At 54.5% G+C, this 14,963-nt stretch overlaps 1 protein-coding gene across 2 annotated transcripts; it reads right to left on the bottom strand.

The window, feature by feature from the left end:
- Positions 1-4,621: 4,621 nt before the first annotated feature.
- Positions 4,622-14,326, bottom strand: Asphd2 (aspartate beta-hydroxylase domain containing 2). Of its 2 annotated transcripts, none has more exons than XM_076922407.1 (4): positions 13,838-14,326; positions 9,922-10,989; positions 5,739-5,852; positions 4,622-5,020 (listed from the first exon to the last, which is right to left on the bottom strand). In XM_076922407.1, exons 2-4 carry the CDS (start codon positions 10,727-10,729, stop codon positions 4,911-4,913), a joined length of 1,032 nt encoding a protein of 343 aa, XP_076778522.1. In that variant the 5' UTR covers positions 10,730-10,989; positions 13,838-14,326; the 3' UTR covers positions 4,622-4,910. The 2 variants fall into 2 exon arrangements, with proteins under 2 accessions (XP_076778522.1, XP_076778521.1); XM_076922406.1 differs by lacking the exon at positions 13,838-14,326 and adding an exon at positions 13,427-13,528.
- Positions 14,327-14,963: the final 637 nt, after the last annotated feature.

Genomic DNA, 14,963 nt, shown 5'->3' on the forward strand with positions numbered 1-14,963 from the left:
TGAATTCACAGCTTGTTCCGACAAGCAGTGCTCTAAGCAGCACGCTCTCCCTTAGAGTTACTTCCCTCAGGTCTGTAGAGCCCCTCACATCTTACCCCAGGGCTAACACAGGAATTTAGATCCTGAACTGAGGCAGGCATTCACCTTGCTCTGTCGCGGGGGATACCTGATACTACTGCAGTCTATAAGCAGTGACTGTCCTGGAGGCGGCTAGGGAAGAATATCCACCCCCAGCTTCCTGCTCCAGTGTCCTAGCCCCAAACCCACATCTTCAAAATTACCCTCTAAGAGTGGGATGTTCCCACAGCAGAGGCTCGGCCCGGTCTGTGGCAGGCTCTCATTGTACTGGGTGAGCACCAGGCCCTCCGTGGCAGTGCCAGGGCCAGTGTCTGCAGAAGATATTCATCTGGCCATCATTCACACTGGGGAAATGACCGGGGCCCCCAGGAAGCAATCCAGCAATCCAGTCACATCACTTCCAAGTGACGTGTGGAAGCGGTCCTGTGGTGCCCGTGGTGACCAGGCAGGCCCTGAGTGCTATTTTTGGTGATCCTAAGGCAAGGGGTGTTCAGGCCAATGTACTCATCTGTTACAGGCAATGCAGGATTCTGCTACACCTATGCAACTGCAGACTGGATGCTGAGTGTGAAGCGGGGCTAGGTATCTCGTGGGAGAGGCAGGCCTGGTGAGGACTCTGAGGTGCCAGCCTATCAAAGGAGCCTCAGTATGAGAGGCTCTGCCTGTCCTTGGCTGGAAGGTCACTACTCCCAAGTGGGTGGGAAGCAGGAGAGCAGTGGTGTTGGGCTTCTCGAAGGCTATGGCTGGCTGTCGCTGGGGAAGGCTCGTGACCCACAGCCCAGAGAGGATGCACTGCAAGTGGATAGACCTGGCAATCGACAAAGGACCCAATCTACTTGATGGATGACAGGTACCCACCATCTTGAGATGCAGTTCAAGGGGATCATGTACTGGGATGCTCACAATCCACGTCTGCCTTCTGCCTGGTACACACACCTGCTCCCAGTCCTCAACAGCTGGCTCCCAAGAGGAGAGTGGCACCTGCCACTGGTCCTCTGTGAGGAGAGAACTGCCCTATGTTCTTCCTGTGTGTCTTTGAATCCTGGTAGGAAGTTGCTTGAGAATTGCTGAGTGGCAGTCCCTCTCTGTCCCACCTCCCCACAGCCAGACTCAGCATGCCAAGGTAATGGCTCGGCTCTGGCCAGAAACCCATGGAGGCTGCTGGAGGCACTGGATTCACCCTGCTTCCCAGCTGCCAAGCTGGTGCCAGCATCAGCCTGGGCTCCTGTTACAGCACTTATTACCAGGGACAGTGAGAAGCTGTTATCCTGTCCTGTGTCTCTCCATCTCCCACATTGCCAACCCCAATCCCCACTCCTGCTCAGCTCACTCAGTGTCTTTGTCCTCTTGCTAAAGCCTAGAAGATGCTGGCCCTCCTGCACCCCAGGAAAAGGCATTCTGGGAGCATCTAGGACATCAGCTGTTTGGGGCCTCAGTACCAAGGTAGGGCTTAAGCACATGTCCACATCTTAGGAGGTGAGCAGTACATGGGCTCCAACAGGACACCCAAATCTGAACCGGAGAGTCCCTGTGGTGTGGTCCTCAGACCTTAAGCTGCCTCCCGATGACTACAGCGTAAATTACATCACAGGAAGCTCTGTGAGTGAGGAGAAACACAAAGGGCAGGCGTTCCCAGCACAGCTGCTGGGGTAGAATCTCAGGCCTCACACATAGTAGGTTCTACTACTGAGCTCCGTCTCTCTGTCTCTGTCTCTGTCTCTCTGTCTCTGTCTCTGTCTCTCTCTCTGTCTCTCTCTCTCTCTCTGTGTGTGTGTTCACTTTGATGGTATGGCTCAGTGGTAGAGGCCCTCCCTAGAATCCCCCAGCAAGGGGCTTGGGGCATAGCTCAGTGGCAGAGCACCTGCCTAGGATGCACTCGTAAGGGACTGGGAGATAGCTGAGTGGTGGACTGGCTGCCTAGAATCCTATCAGTGGGTGTAAATCAACAGTAATGTTTGCCCAGCATGCATGCAGCGCTGGATTCCATCCAACGAAAACCCCTAAGCAGTCACCACGAACTTAGGGTCAGCTCCAATGTGGGTTAGGGAGAGAGAGGTAGGAGGGAGGTGGCCAGAAGTCACCTGGGAAGGCGGTAGAAAGTGACCATACCCATATGTACACCTCCTGCCACCTAGCACCACAGTCAGCTTGAGAGTGTCCACGGCCATCTGTCGGCGGCTCTACATGGCCTCGTTCTGTCCCCATTCGCCGTGTTTGCATCTGGTGAGCAGCAGTCAGCTGAGGGGTAAGTGTCGGGGAAGCCTGCCAGCAGTGGTGCCTGCAGTCGAGTGGGGATCCTTAGGGAAGCCTTGGCCCCTAGCCTACACGCATTAATGTGCGTGTGTGTACCTGCACGGGCCCTCTCGTCCTTGGAATGCGGACATCATACTGCCTGGTAGAAAAGCCAGGCTAAGCTTATTGAAGCAAGCAGGAGACCCCTGCCAAGGACAAGACTGAGTGAGCCGGGACTTCCTGGTGGCACAGGATAGAAAGCACCGGTCAAACTTGGCTCAGGAATCAGTGCAGTCTCTGCCTGTGGAGCCTAACAATCGACAGGCAGGTCTGGCTTCATCAGAGTTGCATCAGGATGTGGAGGGGCTCCACAAGTGGGGCCAGCTAATCTGCGGTTCCTGCGTGGGCTTCTTAGCTGTCTCGCTCAATGGCCCCAGCATTAAGAACTTGCATCCAACCCTGACTTAACAGGATGGGAATTCAGGAGACTGGTCAGGCCCTGGTCAGGGATGAAGTCCTCACGTCGAAATTTGCCAGACCTGAAACGCAAGTGCTGAGAGGAGGCTTTTAGGGTTTTGTGTGTCGCTCAGTGTAGGTGTTTGGCTAGTATGTGCAAGACCCTAAGTTCTATCCCCAGCAACTGAAAACAAACACAAGCAACCCAGTGCCCAGGAGTCTTTCCTTCCTCTGTCCCTTCTTGGGCATCTGTGGCTTTGCTATGTAGAGGGATCCCACACCTGCCCAGTACCTGTTTGTTCTGGGATAGATCATATCTGCAGGGAACCAACTGAGACCAGGAGAGGGGACATGACTTTCCAGAAGTGGCAGGAGAGTGAACGCCAGGAGATGAGCCCGAGGCTACCATTCCTGAACCATTCCTGAAGACATTTTTTTTTTCTCTTCAGGAAAATGCAAGAATTTGTAAATCTTACAATCCATCTATTTTCCACATTGCCATTGGAGTTGACTTAACATCGCAGAGACCTGCTGCCTGTTCCCACACACACTTCCATACCTGGTGCTCATTGGGATGGAACCCAGGGCTTCAGGCCTGCTAGGCCAGTGCTCCTCTCTGTTAGGACAGCCATTTATCCTCACCCACTGTTGACCATGGCCTCAGCTATCTCCGTGATGCCAAAAGCCACACTCCCACACCAGTCCATCAGTTCTCGCTGCCTTCTCTCATAAGTCGCTTGACCACACTGCTTGTCAGCAAAGCTCTTTATTTACTCTCTGCTCCCTACCCAGGTCCTTGGCATGTAGTGGGGGACAGTCAGGATATGTGGGAATCATGCACTTTGAGAGGCTCTCCCGAGACCCCGAGTGCAAAAGTTCAGAAGCCTGATGCTTCTCTCTGGGTATTTTTCCTTCCATTGTGACTGACATCATCAAATTACTTTCTAGAGTTGGCTGGTTTTGCATTTGGACCTAACATCAGACCTGTACATAAGGCTGTCCATTCTGTCCTGCTCGGAACCATGCCCATGGGCCCACCACTTCCAGTGTGTCCCAAGAGTGTCTAGCTGAATGCGTTCTCCCATCAGCTGGACTCAGGGCCTTTGGCTGGCCTTCACTTTGGGAAGAAAACTGTGTGTCTTCTCTGGAGACTGAAGAATCAGCGCCATGTCTGTGGATATGGGGATCTGGAGCTGTCTCTGGTGTTATCACACCCGCCGGCTCTAGTCATTGCGTTGACAGACATGGCGATAACTCTTTGCTGTCTCCGAGTCTAGCGTGTGAAAGTTTACATACAGATATCATAAATGTCAACTCTTGGGCAACAGACTGCAAAGCTTGGTGGACACTCTGGTCACATGGTTGGTGGCAGAGGTCCAACCCAGCATGCTTCCTGCCAATCTGTGGACCATAGCAGCAGCAGCAGCAGCAGCATGTGTCAGGCCAGGCTCGGCAGTAGCCCTCTGTAGGCAGTGAGCTAAGAGGATCCCTGTTCTGTGGCTGACCTGAGCCCTCACTGGTCTTCAGCTCTGTAGGAGCATGTGGTTAAAGAAAAGGCCCAGGTCACCACCACCAGGGCTCTGATAGATTTTGGGTCTATCAGTGATAACGACTGATTCACTGGGCCCTGACTTATTCACCACCCCGGTGGTGTCTGGTAAGCCCATAATGAAGCCAACTGGGTGTCCAGGCTGTCTCTTGCTCTGGGACAGTGAAGGGTCCTTGGAACCTCAGCATCAGAGGCCAAGCTGTCTGGCTCGGTGGCTTCTGGTCTGTGGTGTTCTGTTTGTTGTTTCGTTTTGCTCTCTCTTGAGACAGCTACAGAAGTTTAAGATGATTACATTTAGACAAAACAGCCATTTGGTTACTCTATTCCAGAACACGGAGAGGACACCAGGTAGCAAAGTGACATGGACAGGAGAGGCACAGAGCCTCTGGTCACATCCAAAGGGACACACTAGTAGGCCAGATGTCCCAGCAAATAGCTGGAAGGGGAAAGAAACCAAAGAAGTTCCTAGTAACCAAAGGAAAGACGCCCCATGGTGACAGGAAGCCATTCACGCTTCCAGCACGGATCAGGGCGTGGTCAGGGTGGGTAACCCCACAGTCTACCACTCAGCCTGGCTCCAGCCCAGGCAATGTCCTCATCGTCCCGGAGCAAAGATAAAATCCAGGGCCTGACGTTCTGCAGCTGCCACGTTGGGGTGCCAGAGATCCACCATGAAGACCACCCGTGGGCCATCCTCAGCGGAACCTGGGGAGGAGGAGCATAACGGGGTCAGGTTAACCCTGGCACAACACAACGTGGCCTGAGCTGTAGGGCCAGCAGGCACAGGAAGACCTCCCCTTCCTGGATGTTTACCAGGCCTCCCATGCCTTGGACCAAGGTGGGTGAAGGAAATGGGAACTGTGGTGGTTTGAAAATGTTTGGCCCAGGGAGTGGCACTATTTGGAGGTGTGGTCTTGTTAAAGTGGGTGTGGCCTTGTTGGAGGAGGTGTGTCCTGTTTGGAGTGGGTGTGGCCCTGTTGGAGTGGGTGTGGCTTTGTTGGAATAGGTGTGTCATTGTGAGCACAGGCTTTAAAATTTTCTTCCTAGCTGCCTAGAAGTCAGTAGTCTGCTAGCAGCCTTCAGATAAAGATGCAGAACTCTCAGCTCCTCCTGTACCATGCCTGCCTGGACTTAGGGAAATGAGGCTGTCAGAGTAGACACAGTCTGGATGCTGTTCTCCCAACCCACAGAACATCTGACACTGAGAGTGAACCTGATGGTGACGATGGCCGTTAGGTCATGATGGATGAAGTTGGCTTGTCACCTGTAATACCCACGTGGAGACACTGTACATGGGAAGGTGATATGGGGGGCTTGGGACTTCCTGGTAAGTTTTGTCTGGTACTCTAAAAATTCTCTTTAAAAAGTCTCTAATAACCACAAAGCAAGCAGGTGGGCAAGCTCTGGAAGAGGCAACGCCTACCTTCATGGAACGCAGTGTGGAGAAAGGAGTCATCAAAGAGTAGGCATCGGCCTTCTGCCCAGCACTGGGGCTCGCCCCCGACCACTAGTTCACAGCCATTGGGAGTCTTCAGACCTTGGGAAAAAACACAGGATTGAGGATGAAGATGGTCAGGTTTCAAGATTGCTAGAAGATGGAGCTGGGCTGCTCTGGGGAGCACAGGAAAGCTTCAGTCTTCCACATGGCCCCCTGGAGTCCACACTGTGCACTGTGTAGCCATGTTGGATGAGGTGGAGACTTGTTGGAGTGGGTATGGCCTTGGAGTGGGTGTGGCTTTGTTGAAGTGGGTGTGGCATTGTTGGAGTGGGTGTGGCCTTGTTGGAGTAGGTGTGGCCACCCTGAGACTAGATTATCCTGAGGTGATGGTGTTAGGGCTCCTCGTGGAGTAGGTCATGACTGGAAGAGGTTGCCACGCCTACTGTGCTGGCTGGTCTTATGTCAATGACACACCAGCTAGAATCATCTGAAAGGAGGGAACCTCAATGGAGAAGATGCCTCCATAAGATACAAGTGTAGAACATCTCCTTAATTAGTGATTGATGTGGTGGCACCATTATGGGTGGGCCCCGCCCATTGTGGGTGGGGCCAGCCCTGGACTGGTGGTCCTGGATTCTATACGAAAGCAAGCTGAGAAACCCTGGGGAGAAAGTCAGTAAGCAGAACCCCTCCATGGCCTCTCTATGAACTCCTGCCTCCAGGTTCCTGCACTGTTTGAGTCCCTGTCCTGACTTCTACAGCAGTGTGGAAGTGTAAGCCAAATAGACCCTTTCCTCCAGGAATAGTAAATAGACCCTTTCCTCCCCAACTTGCTTTTTTGGTCATGGCATTTTATCACAGGAATAGTAACCCTGACTAAGACACCCACTGAGCAACCGGCACAGCCTCAGCCTCACAGGGCTCTACCTTGGACTTCCAGTCTCAAGGCATTATTTTGTTTATTCGGTGGGGGTCTCACTGTGTTGCCCAGGCTAGCCGTGAACTGTCAATTCTTCTACCTGAGTGTCCTGGGTACAGGTACCACCACCCAGCTGTTTCTGTTCTTTTTTAATGTAAAACGTTGTGTCAGTGTTGTGTGGGGTGTACGGACACCACTCGTGAGCCAGCATTCAGAAACTACTTACACGAGGTGGTTCTGTCCTTTCTCTGTGGGTTTCTGGGATCAAACTCAGCTCAACAGGCTTGTAGGGCAAGTACCTCACCCGCTGAGCCATCTCTCCAGTCACCAGCATGTAGGACTCTTCACAGACCAACAGATAGGTCAGTCTTTCTAGGGACAGGGGACTGGTAAGGCCGGGCTGGCTGCACTGAGGTCCTCAGCAAAATTCCTCCGTTGTTGGTTCCATCTGTCTGGGTCCTAAACCCTTTTGCTTATGTTAATAGCTTGAGGTTCTCATGATCTCAGGAACTCCTGATGCCTCGTCCTGGGATCCATGGGAATCCAGGGATGCTGAGTTCAAACCGGCTTCATCCATGCAAAGGTCTCTACAGCAGGGTCTCTTAAAGGACAATTTTCTGCTGCATCCAAAGGGCATCAAAGACCCACCGAGGGGCTCTGCTCAGACCCCTAGTGCTTCCCTCCCCAACGTCTGAGCCAAGAAATGTTCTGGGTGTTTGTCCCTCCATTGTAGACTGACATCATCAAATTACCTTCTAGAGATGGCTGGTTCCTTCAAGTTACTAGCTAGCCTGAGGGGACTGATCAAGACTACAAGGTGTGAACATTCTACACGTGCATGCACACACGTCACATACGAGATGTGCACATCCGATATTAACACCGGAGTCCGAGCCAAGATATCCTGCTCGCAGCCTGCCTACTCAACAACCTGGGTCCCTACCCCTCCTCCGTATCCCAAAGCCTTTGAACAGTGTGGTAGCTGAGGCTCCAGTTCAGTGCTTCCGTGCCTGCCCAGCATGCATGAGACTCGGGTTCATCCCGGTGCCCTGCAAATCAAAAGCTCCCACAAAGCAACACCTTTCAAAAGGAAATCTTTACTCCCGTTGCCAACAGCCCCAAGCTGCAGCCTGGCCAGAGTCTGATGTTTGCTCTCCCCTGGTCTGTCCTACTGGATCCCTCCAGCTCTGTTTACAACCAGAGTTTTATTAACCAAAGCTATTATGTGGATCAGAGCCTGCCTGGTAGTAGTGATGGCCTCCACCTGCCAAGAACTCCACACGCACACTTACTAGTGCTCCCCAAACTGCCCTAAAGGCTTCCAGGGCCTGACCCTGGAGGATGGGTGAGGGACTGAGTCCAGACCTGCTGGCCTCCAGAGCCTCTGCTCCACTGTTTCCTGGGGCAGAGGTTGTGCCTTACACAGCATTGTGTAGTCATGAGACCTACTGCCACACTCAGGAGGAGACTGCCAGGCACTATGCCAAATGGCCACTTAGTGAGTTCTGTCCCCAAACTTCTCCACAGCTCGGGTGCTGGGAGTCCTTTTTGCAGAGAGGCAATGGATGGAGACTCAGCCTGCAAGCACCACAGCTGCCCATGGATCTAGACTCCAGCTTCCACCCTGTCCTGCCTCCCTGTCAACTCCCCTCTGCAGCCACCCTCTGACACGGTTGCCTCTCAGCACCCACATCTTCAGTCCAAACCTTACCCAGAAACCTCACCCAGAGAGCAGAGAGAGCAGAGCTGTGGGTGGAGATGGGGCGGGGGGGGGGGGGTGTGGGCTTAGCAACTGGCACAGGTTCCCTGCAAAGCACATTAGGGAACCCCTCTAGAGAGCTTGCACAGGACACTCATCCTCCGCTTCCCCACCTTCAGAAATCAGCCAGTACCGCCTCTTACAGCTGCCGCCGAGCTCAGCACACTCTGCTCTGGCATGTACGCCAGTGAGGCCATGCGTGGCCTCGGTCACCAACTTTCTTTACTGGGAAGAAGGTGCCATGTACTTGTGAAGCCTGCTTCCGTGCTCATAGCTCTGGTGACCACTCTGAGACACATCTCATCTCATCAGATCCTGAAGGGAGAACTTCTGCCACAGGATCTCTGGCCTCACTTTCTATTGAGGAAACAGAAGCTCAGAGAGGAACCAGAGGAGCAGTCTGCTCGATGTAGCATGGCTAGCTCACGGCTGGGCTGGGTACAGAGGCGGCTTAGCTTGACACTCAGTTTGCATGCCATGTACACAATGCACAAGACTCCTGAGATGTGAATAGAGTGACCAGAATACTGGGCACCATTGATCCACGTGACTCAGAAAGTTTAAATATCTCTTACAGCCTTCTGGGTACCACCAAGGGCCTCTGTCATCGCCAGAACCCCCCTGTGAGTTCTGTGTCAGACACCACAGCAACCACCAGACATACCTGGATATGCAAACTTAAGTCAAGTGAGAACTTTACGTCAGCTGTTGTACTGACTGCAACCTAAGCCATCAGCCAGCAGCTGGCGTGATGGACAGGAAAGACTGCAAACACTGTTGCTACCTTCCTTCCAAAGTTCTTTCAGATAGAGCTTTTCCTGCCAGATGCTATGGTTAGGTTGGTGTGAGGCCAGGGGGCAGAGAGCATACATTCTCCCAAGATCTACCTCCAGCACCACAGCAGAATGAACCAGAGCTTGAGAAGATAAAAAGAAACGAGTTTCACATTCTGCTCTAACACTTGTTTACAGACCACCCCCCCCAAAAAAAATTTTTTTTTCTAGGGCTGGGGATATGGTTCAGTTTTATAAATTGCTTTTGGTACAACCATGAGGACCTGATTGGAGCTTTGGCATGTGAACCGGCTAGCAGCTGAGGTGCGCGCACACACACTATAGTCACAGGGCTGGGGAGTCGTTGACAGAGAGATAGAGCCCCCTTGGGCTTGAGAGCTAGTTTAACCTAACCAGTGAGCGCCAGGTCCCACAGAGGTCCTGCTAAAACACAGTGGACTCCTGAGAAGAGAAACAGTACTCAAGGCTGACCTCTGGCCCCAGCACATGCATGCATACAAGTGCACACAAATAGTTCAGGCTAGCCCTTCAAGCCTTGACCCTTCTGCCTCAGCCTCTTGAGTGTTTGGACTGCAGGCATGAGCCACTGCACCTAGCTGTATGCCTTCGGTATTTGATCAAAGCACCCAAGAGGCAAAAGCACCTTTTTACTCGAGGCTTCCACCGTGCATGCTGGGACTCTGCCCTTCTACATACCTAGATGGCACCGGATGCGAATGTTTGTGGGCCCATAATGCTCTGTGATCACAGTCCCAGGACTCAGTACTGAGATGCAGGCGTTCCCGAAAACATTGTTCCCAATACAGGTCCGGAGGCTGCCGAGCAAGCGGTAAGTCCGTGGGCACTTCCTGCAGTTCCTGGGGACACAAACGCCCTGGCTGACAAAGTCAAAGGTGAACCACTCCCCGCTGGGGGTGCTGTTCACTTTCCACCCCTGAGGGAGGCTGCAGTTAGAGAAGGCTTTGTAGAGAGTCTCGAACTCGCAGAGGATGGCCTGGAAGTTCCGCTCCAACAGCTCCACATCATGCTTTTGGGCGTCCCGGGAGAAGTAGGGCGTAGTGGGGAGGTCAGGCAGGAAGAAGACCTCAGGCTTCTGGATGGAGGGCTGGCTGCTGAGGTAGCGGCCCTGCTCCCGGATGCCCTTGTGGATGCGGCCCATGCCAGACCAGGAGTACCGCTTGGCGTATTCCTGAAGGTTGTGGTAGAGCTTCTGGTTGAGACCTTCGTGGTGCGTGCAGCGCGCACACTCCGGTGACTGGTAGTACATGGATCCATTCTGTAGCCCGTTGGCATCCACGCCCTGCAGGAGGGAGTTGACGGACACGTGGGGGCGGGGCTGCTCTCGGCCCACGTGGTAACAGTACCACACAAACAGGACAAGCAGGCAGGCCACAGTGACGACAGCTGTGCCGTCGCAGTCCCGCACGGACTGGATACCGGTGGCAATGCAGTCCCTCAGGCCATCCAGAGACCAGCTCCAGGCCACCAGCCACTCCAGCCACATGGTGAGGGACTCGGTGCTCGAAGGAAGCTGGCTCAGATGATCAGTCCTCTGGGGGTCTCCAGGGCACCCATAGCATGCAAGTTAGCAGGAGGCAGAAGGAGTGGTGGCGGCAGGGGGAGGCATGACTGCCACTGTTCCTCGGTTCCTGCCAAGGGCTCCATTGATGAACAGTGAGGCCTGCCAACCGGGCCCACTAGGAAAGTCACCGCAGTGGGGTGGAGGGTGCTGCCTTATGTCCCATTAGCAAATGGAGTCCAAACCTGGGATGGAGACCAGAGAACGGCATGAATGTTATGACTAGAAAAGGCCCAACAGAAGATAGAGATCCAGCCTCAAATAGCAGAGGGCTATCGTCGCCACATCCCCCCCCCCCAGCACTCTGTAAGTCGGGCTAATATCACTTCTGAAAAGCAAGCGGGTGCCCTGGAGTAACCTCTTTCTGCTGCTCAGCTGGTAGGTGACCTAGTGGCCTCACCCACAGGGTTACAGAAGGGAAAGCCTTCCAAGCCCCTGACTCAGTTTTCCATCTCTGAGAGCAGCTGACACCATCTTTGCCAGCCATCCTGCTTAGGGGACATGGAGCCTGAATCAGTGTAAAACACGATGCAAACCCAAATGTGTCCCCCCCCAAGGCTCTAGAACCCAGAGTGTCTGTCCCCCAGTTTCCATGCAACACTCCATTCTCCAAGGTGGTGCAAATGGTCAGGTCTATGTTCTCCTGAAAGCGCTCCATCACCTGGGGAAGCACAACCGGGAGCACCTCAGTGCTCCTCCCTCCTCCCCTTGGGGAGGAGGGAGACAACAAGATTTGTCACCCCACTGCCTGGACCAGCTAGGTCTTGGAAGTCTGCAGCATAGCAGAGAAGTTACACACCCAAAGTAGTCATAGGCTAGACCAGGTGTACACGCTTGTCTCTGCAAGGTACTTCCAGTGTTTTCATTCATCAGCTGGCTGGGGAGAATGTCACCATAAATCCGCGATGTGTGATCAACAGGCAAACCAAAGGTGGAGAGTGTCCCAAGGCTCCCACCCCAAGCAGGAGGCAAAGGCCGGAGCAGCAACCTGACTCGGAGTGATGTCCACTCCTGGAGTCAAGGAAAGCCTTTGCTACTCATTCCTCATCCACTAGCACCCTCCTGGTGTCGGCTGAATAAAGAATTACTTGACTATAATGTTTAGGAAGTCAAAATCACACACACTGAATATTCATGGGGACTCTTAGGCTTCTAGGAAAAGTACAGGAATGGCGGCAGAGGAGAAAAGTCAGCTTCTCAAGATGCAGCATGGTGTTAAGCTTGATATCCGCCCTCCTCCAGGGGTGATACCATCAGCCCTGGCTGTTTCCTTTTTAGGAAAAGGGGAAAAGCCCCAGAAAGGTGGTTTTTTTTTTTTTTTTTTTTTGCACTTGCTCTTGGAGACAGCCCAGGGTTCCCAAGATTTCTGTGTGAGACTCTCACCTGGTGTTCATAGACTCTGAGGAAACTGTAACTCGAAAATTGCCTTCATCCTAGGATGCCCCGAGACTGAATTGGTGGTAATACCTGACTCGAGAAACTGAGTTCCCACCAACCTGCTCATGTCAAGATCAGATACAAAAACACCCAGTGGGTGACCAGGAGAGCTCTCCACCGCCAACCCTTCCCTGTTCCGGACAAAGCAGATACGAGCCCTCCCTAAGGCAGAGCAGTAAACATTCAGCAAGGAGAGACCCTAACCTCTCCACAAGACCAGATCCAGCACTAAGAGAGAGAGAGAGCTGAGGCCTGCCACTCACTTAAAGCCCCAAGTGGCTGGCCACCCCTATGCCCAAGGAGGGACACAAGCCCAGAGCTGATTTGTGACAAGCAAACAAACTCTGGTTTTGGTAGAGTGGGTAGCAGCGGGACAATAAGTAGACACACTTCTGGCTCTCTTCACAGACCCATTCCCATCAGGGACGGGCATCATGCAGCCCCACACCTCAGATCTCAAAGATCAGCCGGCTCTGGGGAATAAAGGCCAAATTCAAGTCCAATCAAAGATAACTTCTGACGAGAGGAATGCCTGGAGAGACACTCTCCACTTGACCCAGTTAACCCGGATCAGATGACCAGCTCAGGAGGCTTTCTGATCATAAAGAGCCGGGTCACCCTGAGGTGAAGCCAGGAGACCCTGAAAGCCCTGCTAGGTACAGCACAGCACAGGAGAGGATAGGGGTGGCTGTGTTGCTTGCTGTCCTCTCTACCAGGGGGGCAGAGAGCTGTCCGGAGACAAGCCTTCCCCTCTAGGGACCTTCCCTCCTCACTGTCTCCCGCAAGTGTCACAGGCCCCGGGAGGAGAGTACGACAGGAGACAGGTCAGAAAAGATGCCTTAACGCAGGTAGTCAGGGGAGGAGATGGTGAGGTGAGGGTTACCTGGAAAAGTGGGAAGGAGGTTTAGGGCGCGTGACAATTCATGGGACAGGGAGGTGGGTCAAAGTGGGTGATGCTGAGGAGGATGGGGAACCAGGGGAAAAGGCGAAGGAGGAAGCTGGAAAGAGAGGAGGAGGGGGAGGAGAAAAGGTGGGGGTGATGCTGAGCTGCGCGGTCCAGCCCGAGCGGCACTCAGCACGCAGCCGGTGCTAGGCGACCGCGGGCCCTGGGTCGGCCCGGGATGCAGGCGCGGGCGCCCCAAGCATCGTCCTCTGCAGCCCCGTAGCCCCGGAGACGCCGCTTACCTGCGCGGGCGGCTGCGGGGACCCGGGCAACGCCACTGCCCCAGGGACGCGGCCGCCCCCTGCCGCGCCTGCAGCCGCCGCCCGGCCGGAGCTGCGAGCCCCGCCGAGCCGGTGCCGCCCGCGCTGCGCTCCGCGGCCCCGAGGACCACAACTCCCACAATGCCGTGCGCGCCTGGTGGCGAGGAGGGGGCGGCGGGGCGGGACCCCCGGCGCGTGCACCTGTCGCGCGTGTCCGCGGGGGGCTCCGCGCGTCCCGCCCCGCCGCTCTTGGTGCGCGCGCATCAGGTCCGGGGGCTTCGCGTTTCAGTTGCCCTGGTTCCCGTTCGGTCCTCCCTTCCTCCCGCATCCCCTCCGCTCGGTCCTCCCTCCCGCATCTCCTCCCCTCGGTGTCCTTCCCCTCGCCCCTCTTGCCTGTGATGGATCCCACACACACTTCTGAGGCCCCGAGGACACGTGGGATGAAATTGCAAATAGAACAGCCTGGAAGATCCGCGGCTCCGGGCCCCGCCTGGGCGCTGCCGACTGGAGCTGTTGCAGACCTGGCGCCTGCCCACAGGGAGGCCCAGTCTAGCTAGCCTCGGCCAGTTCTGCCCAGCTCACTGGAGGGAAAGGGGTTCCTCAGCCAGGCCTGGGGACACCGCGCTGAGAGCGCCCAGAGAAGCGTGGGCTCCGAGGAACAGTGCATGGGCGTTCTGGGAGCGTGGGGTGGGATGCCAGCCTACAGCCCATCTGTGTCTGTCCTCGAACCTACTGCTTCCAATCCCAGCATGCATCTCTGTCCTGGCCTAGAATCCTCACTTTTGTCCAGGATCCACCTTGGGGCTGTCCCAGAATCCCCCTGCCCTTCACCCACACTCGCGCTTCTACAGTTGGTGTTCGAGGAACCCACCTCCCTTGTCCAGGACCCCTGCTTCCTGGTTCAGAACCCACTCCATGCCCTGGAGTCCCCACTTCAGTCACTTGAGCCTTGTTACAACCCCAGAAGTAGAATAGCATCCCCCCCTACCACGTTTTATTTTAACACAGTGACTCAAAACTCGTTCATTGGTTCAGCAAGTGTTTTTGAAGGGACGCCACCAAGGCACCCGACAGAAACACAGAAACGGCTGGAGGTGGAAAAGCTCCTCTGGGCTCACAGGTCAAAGGTTTTCAGTCCATTACGGCAGAAAACGCATGGAGGGATGGTACACATGTAAGAATGTGATCTCGGCTCAGTGGCCAAAAACAGGGTCAGTCTTTCCTTCAAAGCCCACCTCTATTGCCTACTTCCTGCAACCAGATCCCACCTCCCGTAGGCTCCAGGGCCTCCGCAAACGGTACCGGTGCCGTAGACCGAGAACAAATGGTCAGATCATGAGTATGACTTACATAGGCGCATTCACAATTGGAGGCCTGTAAAATGTACCAAGGGTGGGTGCTGACCGCGGGCTGACTACGAAGGGCTGCACGCTGAAGACACCCGTGCTCCTTCTGAGGAACTGCGCTGAGTGGCTAGAGAAAGGACGGGGCTCGTGTCCTGCTTCACATTTAGAAAGTT

The sequence above is a fragment of the Arvicanthis niloticus genome, chromosome 24 (genome assembly GCF_011762505.2).
Source record: "Arvicanthis niloticus isolate mArvNil1 chromosome 24, mArvNil1.pat.X, whole genome shotgun sequence".
Taxonomy (NCBI): domain Eukaryota; kingdom Metazoa; phylum Chordata; class Mammalia; order Rodentia; family Muridae; genus Arvicanthis; species Arvicanthis niloticus.

What these genes read in the sequence shown, in the direction of transcription:
- Asphd2 (XM_076922407.1), bottom strand. Translation starts at nt 10,729, where the DNA reads ATGTGGCTGGAGTGGCTGGTGGCCTGGAGCTGGTCTCTGGATGGCCTG. An exon ending in TCGCATCCGGTGCCATCTAG is followed by an intron (nt 5,853 to 9,921) that starts GTATGTAGAAGG and finishes TTTTTTCCCAAG; the next exon opens with GTCTGAAGACTCCCAATGGC. An exon ending in CCACACTGCGTTCCATGAAG is followed by an intron (nt 5,021 to 5,738) that starts GTAGGCGTTGCC and finishes CCTCCTCCCCAG; the next exon opens with GTTCCGCTGAGGATGGCCCA.